This window comes from Sorghum bicolor, chromosome 7 (assembly GCF_000003195.3).
Source record: "Sorghum bicolor cultivar BTx623 chromosome 7, Sorghum_bicolor_NCBIv3, whole genome shotgun sequence".
Lineage (NCBI taxonomy): Eukaryota > Viridiplantae > Streptophyta > Magnoliopsida > Poales > Poaceae > Sorghum > Sorghum bicolor.
This window is the reverse complement of record NC_012876.2, coordinates 2,399,495-2,413,372: the sequence shown is the minus strand read 5'-3', so window position 1 is coordinate 2,413,372 and position 13,878 is coordinate 2,399,495. Positions and strand designations below refer to the sequence as shown.

The 13,878-nt window shown below is 44.6% G+C and overlaps 2 protein-coding genes across 2 annotated transcripts; one reads left to right on the top strand and one right to left on the bottom strand.

The window, feature by feature from the left end:
- On the bottom strand, positions 351-4,541 carry LOC8074058 (pre-mRNA-splicing factor SLU7). Its single transcript, XM_002443757.2, has 9 exons — positions 4,361-4,541; positions 3,914-4,077; positions 3,701-3,813; positions 3,085-3,495; positions 2,830-2,965; positions 2,420-2,719; positions 1,391-1,607; positions 830-933; positions 351-739 (listed from the first exon to the last, which is right to left on the bottom strand). Exons 1-9 carry the CDS (start codon positions 4,374-4,376, stop codon positions 593-595), a joined length of 1,608 nt encoding a protein of 535 aa, XP_002443802.1. The 5' UTR covers positions 4,377-4,541; the 3' UTR covers positions 351-592.
- On the top strand, positions 4,782-8,887 carry LOC8074057. Its single transcript, XM_002444935.2, has 10 exons — positions 4,782-4,943; positions 5,051-5,159; positions 5,239-5,343; positions 5,443-5,520; positions 6,009-6,064; positions 6,479-6,536; positions 7,145-7,270; positions 7,682-7,777; positions 7,905-7,976; positions 8,427-8,887. The coding sequence occupies exons 1-10, from the start codon at positions 4,804-4,806 to the stop codon at positions 8,487-8,489; spliced, it is 903 nt and encodes a 300-aa protein (XP_002444980.1). The 5' UTR covers positions 4,782-4,803; the 3' UTR covers positions 8,490-8,887.

Here is a 13,878-nt window from a genome sequence, read left to right as displayed (position 1 = left end):
ATAAGTGTACATATTTGTTTGATTGATGTTCATCACTAGGAGAAGAAAAAAAAAACAAAAGATGTAAATATATATGTATATCCATGTCCACCACAGGTTGATCTGATTACAGCTGAACTGCGTTAGAATTGTTCTGGCTTTGGATGCCAAATGTAATTGAAGGCATGTCATGGATATTACATGCTGCTAACTTATCAGGCGAACCATGGTTGGCTCACCAGTTCTATCCAAGATTCAAGCGAACTGGTGACCAACAAAACAACAAAGCATACAGCTCACCCAAAAAAGAGAAGAAATAAGAAACCACACGCACTCCAATTTCGGCAGTTCACAAATAGGAACGTAATTCCTTTGGCGCATCAATCGTCATAATAAATACCAGGAAGCAAAGGATTCTGATTATCAGAAATTGTGGCATTACACATTTTCAACACGCAGCTTGTAAAAAAGTGTAGCCAGGTTTTACATTCTACTACATCACAGCACCACCCTGGGTTAGGACAGGCATAGCCATCTTACAATTACACAACATCCCTGCAAGGCAGGGTGCTACCAATGTGATACAGCAGCGCAAACATTTATTTACCACACTTCACTTGAGAAAAGCTCTCATAGGATCATCGTGGTGAATCTTCGTCATACGGTAGGCCTCCATGTCTTCTACAGTAACCTGATCGTCAAAGTGCACGTTATACTTCCTCTTCTTCTCATCCCTCTCCTCATTCCTCCTTCCTTTCTCCTACAGGATTAAAACCAAGCTTCAGCGTTTTACAATAGGGGGGAAATTATTGAACAGAAAAATACCAAAGGTCAAATACAAGACACTAACCTTCTTTAGAGATTCCGCGAGCTTCTTCGGATCAAGAACAAGATCCTGAGGCACATCAGTTCCCCAAGTGGCTAATCGCTTTTCTTCATGTTGTACAGGTTCATCTGCATTGAACAATTTTTAAGTTAATCCAATGCATAATGGTCGCCGCGCATGGGTAATTAAATCGAGTGGCGTGCCATCTCATTCAAACAAATTTATTCGTAAACAAAAACAAATTGCGCCTAGCTATATTTGCATCCCATTGTCTGTCTCAAGTTATCTTGACATAAGACAGCATGGGAGTATGAAACTAACAAGACCTGATACCACACTAACTTTAACAATACAGGGTTCATATAATTAGGAGAATAGTTAACTGATGGCAACAAACAAAAAACTGGCACTTAGCTGTGAGGTCATGCTTGAGAAAAAAAAAACAGGCACAAATTATGATTTTATGAATAGCAGGTGCGAATTTTTGAACAGGTAAAGGTTTACTCAATGGCACCAATTATCCTACACACAATGCAAGTTGTCCAGATATAAATAAATAATAGAAGTATTTTCTTGACAAAATACCTTCTGCGGCCTCCTTGCGGGCCATATTGGCCTTCATTAGATCTGCTGATGCCTCAGCAGCTTCTATTCCAGCCAAGCCTGTGCAGTAACTATTCTTGATAGTCTGCTTGCAGCACTTGTAGCCCCATTGATGATCTTTCCACCATGAACCCCACACAGTTGTGTGATTATTAATGAATACATCCTCTTCATATTTGCTCTTGGGAAGAGATACATCCTGTAGATTTAAATTAAGGTTACTCAACATCATTTAGCACTCATGACCAAACCAAACATGGAAATCCCAACAGTCCAATAATTAGATTGGATTGTTGGCATCCAGTCTAAAGCCACAGACTAACCATTCATTCAAAGTGAAAGAGGATACAGTTCTTAGTATTTTTTAGTTGCATGCAAACATAAAGTTAACTCGCAATCTTTGCATGCACTCCTAGTGTGTGGTAACTAGGAATACATGTGCTGAACCATGATCTAGGATATCGTTCTCCTTTTACCTGTTGGTACTATTAATAACCTTTTACTTCCATATGATCTATCTTTATGGCCCTTGCTGTGTTTGATCTCTAGCATATTCCAACATACTTGAAACAAGGCAAAAAAAAAAATAAAAAATAAAAAAAATAAAAATAAAAAAAATCAACCAATATTATGACTAGCCCATATAGCACAATCCTAGTTCCAAGGTCAATTGCAAGAACTCCACAAAATGCACATGCATTTGTGGAGGCTAGAGTAGGTCCTACTTTTATTAATTCACATTATTAAGATTGGATATAAGATTTCAGATTCTTCTCGTCGTATATGGCACAATGCCTCTGTTAATATGATTCCTTCTTCTAAAGAGGCAAAGCTTATCATCATCTCTGATGTTGTAACATGCAGACACAATTAGCCATTTAGCCAGAAAGCCCTACCAGACACAAAAATATATAGAATGCGACAGCAAGAAGAAGCAGGAACAGTTATAAGAACAACAAGAGACCAGAAAGTAGACAGGCATAATTAATAACACTCATTATTTTTACCAACCTGTCCTTTGATTATTCGACCAGTACGGTCATACTCAATCTCTCTCTCACTTTGCCCAAGAAGTAGCTCCCGAGGAATTGTATCTTCTGATGCAGCATTCCCATACTTCTCCATAATTTTATCCTTATGTTCAGACTTCAACATTTCTTTCTTGACCTTGAAGCTCTTGTACAGTAGTTCTGCTTGAGATGGGGCTGCTTGCATATGGATATCTTGACCCTTTTCAAAAGCTTCCCATGCATGGATATTGAGTTGCTTAAACTCCAGAGCTTGACCACTAAGACGATTTTGGTTGTCACCCTGCACCATAATATCACATCAGATAACAGAACCCAAGAGCCTACAGAACAGAGGGTTTTCGCATTTAAAATTGTGTAAAGCATTAAAGCTATATGTCGTCAGTTACTTACCACATAGAACTTATCATTTGGATCAGCATCTGGCAAGGGGTCTTCCCTCATGGAACGGGTTTTTGGATCATAATATGCAGAGTTGACATCAAGATTCAAAAGATATTTTGCCGTGTCTTCTCTGATACGCAAGTTCCTGTGGAGACAAAAAAAAATACCATCAGCATTTAAATTGGTTTCTGATAATCCTTGACGTAGGAACCCTAGTACTAGAAGGAACATGATCTATTTTCTGAGTAGTAGTGCAGTATATACCTAACAGTACCGGTGCTTCCACCACCAGTTGTGCGCACACGCTTCTCTACCTTAGCAAAGTCCATCTGGGCACTCTCATCAACTTTGGCCTCATCTATCCTCAGGCCATCTTCTTCATCATCTTCACTACCCACGTTCTCATCATCCTTCTCAGTATCCTTCTCCTCAAGTTTCTTGAGCTGCTGCTCTTTCAGATACTTTTTCCTAGCCTCTTCTCTAGCTTCATAGTCAGCGATAACACGAGTGTAGGTCGATGGGTCATAACCATTCCAACGATCACGCTTTCCATCATAGTCCAGCTCAAATGATTCAACTTTCTCATCAGGAGCTATGTTGACATTTGTCCATTTAGCTCCCACATTTCGAGGCCGTTCCATGCAAGACTTCTTGTCATGAGTCATGGCTCCACAGCTAAAACATCAAGGAAAACCGTTTGTTGGCAAATCTTCAGACAGTTTATTTATTATGCATATATTATACTAAATAAATGGACTGCAAACTCTAGAACTTAGAACCCAACTCTAGAACCAACAAGATGATGCCATACTAATAACAAGCAATAAGTACATGTTGAGCAAGGCCTCAAAAGAAATGTGGTGAAACAAACACCACTTACTTTTCGCAAGCGCCTTTCCTGTACTTGTTGGCCTGGAAAAGCTTTGCACCCCTATCATACCACGACTTGGTGTAGTTCGGATCTGACTTCCACTTCCGTTGATGCTTCAAACTCTGAATTCATAAAACCAACAAGAGTCAGCCCTCCAATCAGCCAGATCCTCATTCACAGCTTTGGGCATCAACACGCTAAATAGTGCAAGCAATGACTTACCGGCTTCTCGGCATTAAGATACCATGGAGCTGAGGACATATACTGGGGGATATGGGGATTGATCTCGTTTCCATCCTCGTCGACCTCCGCAGGGGCGAGCCCCGCCTTGCGCGCCTCCTCGAGTTCGAGCTGCTTCCGGTGATCCTCCCGTGACTTGAAAGTCACTGCCACAAACGACACAAGACATAAGTCGCTAATTCAAAACACCGCAGTAAAAATCCCCAAAAATTCGCGGGGCACAAGCACCCACAGAAGCGCCGATCCCCAAATTAGGCAGAACACCAGGTACACCGCCCCCGAACAAACCCTAATCCACATCGAATCGAGGATAAACAACACGGATAGGGAGATAAGATAACCACCCAGGGCAACGGATCGGTTCACGCGGTTTTGGGAGAATCGAACCCACGGAAACTTAGGGTTAGGGTTACGTGATGCTCTACTCACCTGAAGCGGTCGCCATGGCGTCCTCTCCTCTTCCCCCCCGCTCTCCTTCCCTTCGCCTCGCCGGCTCGACTCGACGGCGGCGCTGCGGTTCGACGGCGAACGGCGGCGAACTAACGAGACGAGGAAGATAAGAACGAAACGAATTGCGCTTTGTACGTGATGACGTTGACGGCGAGCCGCCATTTCTGGGTTTTCTTTTAGAGCCCGAGCCCGAGCCCAGCCCGATACCGATACCGCCTCTGTTCCATGGGCTTACAGGCCCAGTGGCTCCCGTAGATAATTAGAAGGCCCATTATTGGCCCATTTGTGGCCCAAGGCACCTTACCCACCTTCCACGGCGATCCACCCAGATAGACCTCGCCCTTGGCTCCCATGGCTTCCGCCTTCTTCCTCCTCGCCGTCGCGTGAGACTGCGCTAAAACCCTAGGCTTTGAGACCCCGCAATGGCGTCCGCGACGGCGACGGCGACGGCGACCGGCGCTGCTGCGGCGGCGCCCGCATTCGCTCTCGCATCGTCTCTCTCTCGCCGCGGCTTCCTCCCGCTCCCTCGTCGCGCCGGCCGGCCCGTGCCCCAGTCGCTACGGTAACTCCTGCGCCAGCCGCCTATGTTTTTCTTGTCGAGGAGGTTTTTGAGGACGTTTTGGGTGGATAAATTTTTTGAATTCCTCTTGTTTTTCGCGGGAAGTGAAGGCTCGTCGCGTCAGCCGTGAGGCGGCGCCGCGGCGCGGTCGTGGTGGCAGCGGACGCGGCGGCGGCGGCTGGGAGCGCGGAGTTTGGCGACGAGGAGAACCCGTATGAGGTAGAATCTGAGTGAAATGGGAGGCAGAGATTCTCTCTTTTTCGATTCGTGTTGTGATTATGTGCTCTTTGGGTGTTAGCTTCTGGGCATCAGGCCGCTTGATAGCTTCGACCACATGAAGATGGCCTACAAGAAGAAGCGCAAGGACGCCGAGGAGACTGGAGACGACGAGTTCCTTGCCAAGGTAGGGAAGAGTATTCTTGTCTGAGCTCTCTGGGCTAGCATATGGCATTAGCTTTTGCAAACTGTACTAATGGTTGAGTTATTGGGGTTATGATGATAGTTGGACAGGGCCTACGACACTGTCATGATGCAGCAGCTGCAGTATCGGAAGAAGGGAGTCACATACGGGTCTGTTGAGGTCAGTTGCCATTCCATGCTTGGATGGGCATGATTCTCCTTGATTCAAAACACTGTTGTGTAATTGCAAGAAGTACATTATGTTTGTTATATGCTCCTTCATCATCTATTCAAAGTTAAAATTATTACGCTATGGAATTGTATTAATAATGAGCCGTACTGAGTTATGCAACATAAATTTGTGTTCATTGATTGAGCCTTACACATTAAATTGGGGTTGCTAGCTAAGCAATGTTATAAATGGTACTATAGGTCATAGTTGTGAATATTAGATAAGCTTTGCCTTAAAATATCTATTGCATAGATCATCAAGAAGGGTCATACTTGTTATTGGCTCTACTTACCTACTACAGTGAGCTTATGTGATTCAACCATCTATGGTTGCTTTTTCTAAAATGCACTGGTGATTGGTGAAACTATCTAATTCATTCAGTTGCCTCCTTATGGTGATTCTATTCATTTATTATCTAATCTTGTTCCCATTATCAGGTGTCTAAGGATATCAAGTATGCTGATAATCAACCAATGGTGCCTTGGGGACCAAGGTACTTTTTTACTCAAGCTAACTTAGCCTTCATTTCATAAGTCAACCCAGAATTTTAGTGGGTATGATTGTGTGAAGCATGTTTTAGGAACTGGTGACTTTCTTTGCGAATGTGGCCTGTGGGCACTAATAATCAGTATGAGTTAACCTTTTTGTCATATAGAAACATGATGGAATGGGGTTAGCATTTCTGGTAGGCAACCTACTGACTGTTTTGTTGGAGTATTTGCCTTCCCTATTTTTCTGCTGATGGTTATGATTTATGAACCGGTGTTCTTATTCTATGTTTATATGGTCTATCAGAAACATTTCTTTACAGAAATCTACATCTGAGTGCTTATTATGAGTTAAGATTAAGACAACTAAACAGAAACACAGTGTGAAGCTGTTAATGGGTGGTCAACTTATCTTGCAGATTCTCCAGATCCACAGTGAAGGATATGCGCATAAATATGGCAATATCAGCAGCATTTGTATGTACTATTCTCTTAATTCATAAAAAATATCCCAGCTATTCCTGACATGCTCATTGTTTTATGGTTATTCACTTCTATGTCTAGTATCTTGGCTATCCACTGTGCTTTCGCATGATTATTCTTGTCAGAAAAGCTACCATCTAAGATATCAGCTTGAAACTTTTTTGTTAAAAAAAATGAAAGCTTGAAACATGTTTGGAAGCTTAAATCATAAATTCCGAGCATTTAAGTTTGGATTTCATGCTTTATTACTCATATTTAATCTGTAAAGTTGTTAAAAAAACTACTAACTCGAGTCCAAAACAAATATCAATTTTGCGTAATGGATTTGGGCCAAGTGACTGCAGCACTGTTTTCACCACATCGTATATTTTCCATAGTTCATTTTAAGAGGGCAAACATGTTAAAATACGAAAGGCATTTATCTTTTGGAACTGTGTATGCAATATACTCATACGCTCGTACCTTGAATAATATGTATGATGGACTGGATGTAGTAGTTTTTAACCTTTTTGTTCTATCTCGAATAAGGCTTTGCGCATATCCTTATCACTGTCGATATGTTGTATTCCTCGAAAATATATTTATCTACACTTTACATACAGGTTGTTTGGATAGCTATTATGGGCAATGCAGACTGGAAGCCTTTGCAGTTCCTATGTTTTGCTTTCTTCTACAGAATACTACAGAAGCTAAGAGCTACTGAACCAGCAATAACTCCAATATACAATGTGAGACTGTTTCTGATGCTCCATGTTTGTCATCTAACGAGCTTACAGTTTGTACATTTTTTATGGTTATCATCTGATGATGTTGCTATCAATCACTTTTTGGCTTATCCAAGATTTCTCTCCTTGTTATGGTGATTCTATTGACGCAGAAATAATATGTATTCACATAGCATGGCGCTGTGTGGCCTCTGGCCTGCATTTCATTTTCTTATGTCTTATCTCTTTGATGATGGGCATCCAAATATAAAGTTAATCTGAACTCAGTTCATTATTTTTTCCTGGTAACTAATTATGTGCCCTACTAAAAGCTTATGCAAAATTACATAGGATGGTTCTTATTGATGATGGGACCTGGGGCTACCATTTTTTTTAAATGATTAGTAAGATAGTCGCATCTGGTGTTTGTAACAGGAATATGGTGAGGTTGAAGGAAGAGGGATAAGAATGGCAAAAAGAGTAGTCCGTGCTTTGGGTTTGATATTTGGATGTGTGTTCACTGCATCCCTGGTATGTGGATTCTTATCTGATGCAACTCTGCTAAAATTTTCTCAGTCCATGTCCTCCAGTTTTATGTCTCTGGTTGTGGTATGTTTGATTGAATTTTGGTTTAATTGTTCTCTCCTAATATTTTCAGGGTTACACAGCAGCTGTTAACTTGATTGAGCTTTCAATGCAGTATACTCCCCGTGTTGTTTATTACTACCAGGTATGATGACTGCTAGCCCGATTCCCCCTTTAAAGTCAGAGTGCCTGCAGATCTATCTGTTAACATTAATGTGATTATTGAGAGCTTTAGTATAATGTATATAGGGTACAAGTCCTTGGAAAATAATGAGCACATATTTTTTTTCACTCAAATAGACAGAACTGTGTGTGATTGCATTAGGAAGAAATAGAGTTTGTTAAATTATATTTGTGCCCATTTTGATGTGTAAACTACACAGCCTAAACAATAGAATGCATAGGGTACATAGCAGTAAGTCATGGTATGTGTCGGTTGTAGGGATATAGTTCATGGAATGAGCTCTCCTTTGGTCCTTTTGTTACATGGTATATATCATATTTATTTCAGTACTTACTATATGCTTTTGATGTAACAAACCCTTGTTATTCTTGCTGTGAGGAGGGTAACTAACTGGTCGATGCTTTGCCCCAGGAGCTGATTGTTACTGCGGCTGCCTCTGTTCTTCTGTACATCACAGCTTCATACTACCGATAAACACACACCGTGAGCAATTATTGCCTGGCTTAGACGACTGTGAGATGTTAGGACATGCCTGGAGTTTCAGTTGGACACCGACTTGCGGACTGGCGGCGGTGCCTTGTGCGTCAAGGGATAGCCGAGAATCCACAGATTTTGTAGCATACTTCCACCAGCATCTGTCAGTTTTGAGGCAGAGAGTTCTTAGTGCAGGATCTTATGTGACCAGTTACGGTTTCAGTAGCAAACGCAGATGGCTGATGAGAAACATTTCACGTGAATATTTCAACAGCAGTGTTGTGTATGAATTTGTTTTATTAGATCTTGGACATGCTTAGGCAACATGTTTAACTGCAATGTGCTTGTGCTTTGTTTTTACCTTGATCAATGAATGAATGGTCAACTGTGATCCGTAACTATAATCTCTTTGACGAGGGCTAGTTGCAGTGTCCATTGGAAGGAACTCTGAAGATCAACTCTGCTGCTTCTTGCCGAAAGGAGACGAGTGACGAGGGCTAGGGCAAACGTCATACGAAACAGCAACAGCGAAGTAGTCTGAGCAGGAAGGGGGCGCCCTACGCCATGTTCTGGACGCCTCTTCCAGGACGATTCGGCCTTTGTTTAGTTCACCCAAAAACTAAAAAAACTCAAGATTTTCTGTCATATTGAATCTTGCGGCACATGCATAAAGTATTAAATATAGACGAAAATAAACAATAATTGCACAGTTCTGAAGCATCCAATTTCAGTGTGTACTGGGATAGCTGCATGCACTTGTACTATGTATATTCTGCATTTTGTTTTCTTATAAATTATATTTGGTTTGCAGTGTGAGTTCTCTTCTGGAACAGAGTCAACACCCCCTCCCCCCCATCATTTCCACTGATTAGATGCTACTTATTTGTACTTTGTGGATATTTTGCATTTTGTTTGCTCCTAAATTAGATTTGGTTGCCAGCGTGTTCTCTTCTGGAACAGAGTCACCCCCATCATTTCCACTGATTAGATGGAAATTGTCATTTGGTCCTCGGACAGAATTGAAACACTCATATGAAAAACCAGATTCTGCTGTAAATTGGTGTAAAAAAAGCAACTGTATTGTTACAAGAATTAGGATTTGTAATTGGGCATAATTGGATGAATACATCTTTGCTCTCTAGAAATAAGCCCGTGCTATTATTGGCACTATGTTGCCCCAGCTCTAAGCTATAAGCAGTAATTGATTTGCTCTGCTTTTTGTTGACGTTGACATGGAGTCGTGGAGAAACTTAGCATTGTTGCATCAAGCAGCCAAGTCAGTTAGGGCCTTATCGTGTTTTTATCATCGATAGGGAGTAATTAAGGTTAGTTTTAGTCTGTGACTAACAACTTAGATCAACAAATTTGCCTTTTAGTTTCATCCAACCTAACTCACTTAACAAAACCTCAAATGCCATGGAGAGGACTCTCCGTGCACCACAGTTGAGCATCATTGTATTTTACAGCTTCCTTCTGTATGTGGTTAAATTCCAAGATTAGTTATTTTATCTGCTCAGGCTGTTGTTTCCAGTGATAGGGTTCAGCTACTTTCCGTAATCTCAGACCTTACATTCTTGCTGTGATAACAATCTGTAAAAACAAATTGCTTGCGCGTAGCCAAAGGGTAACAGGGCCTGTGATTTCCATCGTAGTTGATAGTGATAGCATTTGGTTTTCATACTCCATTCTGTTTGTGCTGCGAATGCAGAAAGTGCAGTTCCCCATCTGAATTCGTTGTGTTTTTTTCCACGGCAGACTTGACTCGCCTTCCTCCCTTTCAGGTTCTGAATCTGGAAGTGATGAACAGCAGCAGGCACTGGAAGATTGTGGGCTGCAGCGCTTACACAGGAGAGGGGCTTCTCGAGGGCTTCGACTGGCTGGTCCAGGACGTCGCTTCTCGGATCTACGTCCTGGACTGATGATATTTGTAGCGTCGGTGCCAAGTTGTTGTGCAAAGTTTGTTAGCGCGTCGGTGCTATGCTAATTTGGCATGCCCTCTCAAAGATACAATTGTTTGGTGCCAATTTTTCTCATGTTCCGAGAAAACTGGACAAAAACACTGTTTAATGGCTAACATATCCGACAGATTTTTGTACAGCAGCTTCTGGGAGGTGTACACCTGGACGACTCGACAGACAAGAGACTCTCGGTCTTCAGCAAGGGGGAGGTTGGCCTTGACACCGGCGCCCTGTACAGACTCCTCAAATCCAGGGGGCAACGCAATGATCTTGGGGCCAATTTTGTCTGAAAAAAACTCTGCTCCACCGCGTGTGCAATTGTTCATGTGGCTCCTAGTCCAGGAAAGGATTCAAAGCAGGTCTCTACTCCGCAAAAAAACATATTGTGCAAGACCCAACCTGTCAGGTGTGCAATGCGAGCGAAGAAACCCCGGAGCATATCATTGGTGGCTGTGCAATCGCTGTAAGTTTCTGGGCTCGCCTGAACCTCAACTCTATGATAGGAATCCAGCTTCAAAACCTTCAGTCGGTTACTCCACCTCCTGGGTTTCCCGTTGACGAATTTCCGGCCTTCCTAGCGCTCGCGTGCTGGGAAATTTGGAAAGTGCGCAAGGTCTTCAGGCAAGAAAGTATCTCAGCAGTCTAACTTCTCAACCGTTGCAAATCCTCTGCCCAGCTATGGAGCCACAGATTCTCAGCCAAGAAAAGACACATACCCCAGTCTTGGTGCAGCTATTTCGAAATGGCTAGTTCAGGTCAAGGTTAGATAGATTGTTTATTTTTTGTAGTGCTGTGGTTTCCACAAACACCACCCCCCTATCACCATCTAGGTGATCTGTAATCTGAAAACATGTATTACTCCACGGGCCGTTTTTGGGGCCAATAAAATAAATTCAGGTGGGGAACGCCTCCCCCCGTTGCTTGTCAAAAAAACATATCCGGCAGATGCTCAAGCAAATAAGATTGTTTTGATTTACATAACTTTGAAGTGTGTTTATAAAACACTTGTGTATCTTAGGAGCCTGTATGGCGTATCGAAGCGTACCTTTTTGGATCCGTGTTATACGTATATTTGTATGAAAGCGAATTCTTCAGATCTGTTATCCCTGTATTTGTAGCGTTCTCGAGAGTAGTCGGCTGATATTAAGTAGACAATAGATATTTGTATCGGCAGATAGTAGATATTTGTATAGCGCCATAGATACGGAGTTATTAACGAGTTCAAGCACGATAACAGAGCAATTTGAGATCAGTAGATGGGAACAAAAACCTTGCTCACTCTTCTCTCATTTCATAGCGGACAGTAACATCATCGAACACGGGGTACCAACACCTAATCCGAAGGTTCCAAACGGACACGGACAGCTACCTTTAACACGGAACTCTCGGGATCTTGCTACGACTACGCCTTCCTGCCGGCGTCCGGTGTGGCTGGTGGTGCGTCCATCTCCTGGCGGGGGACCTGTGGGAGGTTTCCACCTCAGATCGACGCCGTTTCTCTATTATCATTGCGATCCGTTCTCTTGCGTCTCAGCAGCTGTGGTGGCTGTCTAACGTCTATGGTCCGAGCTCAAATTCGTCTTCCGAAAAGACTGCCTTCCTGCAGGAGCTCAAGGACATACGTGCGGCCTGTGCTGGGCCGTGGCTCGTGTGTGGCGACTTCAATCTGATTTATCAGGCGGCTGACAAGAACCACGGTAGGTTTCACCGTGGGCTCATGCGCGCCTTCAGGGACACGATAGACGTGTTGCAGCTCCAGGAGCTCCACCTATCCGGTTGCTTATACACTTGGTCAAACGGGAGAGACAACCCCACCCTTGAGCGCATCGATCGGGCCTTCGCCTCCGTTGAGTGGTTACAGCTCTTTCCCTTTCACCACCTACGAAGCCTCTCGTCTGACTGCTCGGACCACTCTCCGCTGTTACTCGTGTTGAACTCCAACCCATGGGCGGTTCCACGGTTTCGCTTCGAGCGCTTCTGGACGCGGGTCCCCGGTTTCCTCGACACGGTGCAGACGGGCTGGGGGCAGCCAAACCCAGATGTCGACGCCTGCAAAAATCTTGACACCAAGCTGCGGGGTCTCGCCCGCTCCCTCCGTAGCTGGTCCGCCTCCAGGGTCGGCAATGTCACGGCCCAGCTAGCCTATGCACGGGCTATCATCCATGCGTTCGACGTCGCCCAAGAGTCTAGGCGCCTGTCTGCAGGGGAGCAGGATCTCCACCGGGACCTCAAGGCGCACGTTCTTGGCCTCGCCTCCCTGGCAAGGACCATGGCACGTCAGCGCGCCCGCACCAGGCACCTCCGTGAGGGCGACGCATGTACCAAATATTTCCATTTGCAAGTATGTCACCGTCGACGGAAGAATTACTTGTTAGCAGTTCAGCACGAGTGCCAGACGTTCTCCGAGGATGAAGCCAAGGCTGGTGCCGTGTACAGCTACTATAACAGCATCCTCGGCATGCCGTTTGCACGCACTCACAGGATCAACCTCGCCCAGCTCTCTTTGCCGCGGCTGGACCTCTCCACGCTAGCTGAACCGTTCACGTTGGAGGAGGTGGCGCGTGCGGTCATGGAGTCCCCGTCCGACAGAGCCCCCGGCCCGGATGGGTTCGGCGTGGGCTTCGTCAAGGCGGTGTGGGCCGTGATGGCCGCGGATATCATGCGTGCCTTCTCGGCGCTCTGGAGCATGGACTTCCGTAATTTCAACTGCCTTAATGAGGCGCTCATGGTGTTGCTGCATAAAACCCAGAATCCGGTGACGCTCCGCTATTACCGACCGATCAGTCTAATCCACACAATTGGCAAGCTCTTCGCTAAGACTCTCGCCTTGCGCCTTCAGCCCTTCATATGTGACCTCATCAACTTGAACCAAACAGCCTTCATCAAGGGCAGACGCATCCACGAAAACTTCCGAACGGTCCAGCTTGCTTGCCGTTGGCTGCATGGCCGCAAAATTCCTATGATTCTGCTAAAAGTGGACTTGGCAAAAGCGTTCGATACGATGTGCTGACCGTTCTTGTTGGAGGTCTTGGAACACATGGGCTTCCCAGGGCGTTGGCGCAACTGGATTTCATACATGCTCTCCACTGCCTCAACCAAGGTGCTGATCAATGGTCGGCCGGGACATCGCATCTACCACGCGAGGGGGCTGCGACAGGGGGACCCGCTGTCTCCATACCTTTTCATCATCGTCATAGAAGTGCTCAACGCCCTTCTCATTGAGGTGGATAGGCAGGGTCAGCTTCACCCTTTGCCAGGCAATGTGATTAAGTTCCGGACCTCTGTCTATGCGGACGACCTTGTCATCTTCGTCGCCCGCGCCCCCTGGATTTCTCTTGCGTCCGGCAGATTCTTCAGCTTTTCGCGGGGGCGTCTGGACTCTCCACAAATTTTGACAAGTGCTCCATCACGCCCATCCGCTGCTCGGACGA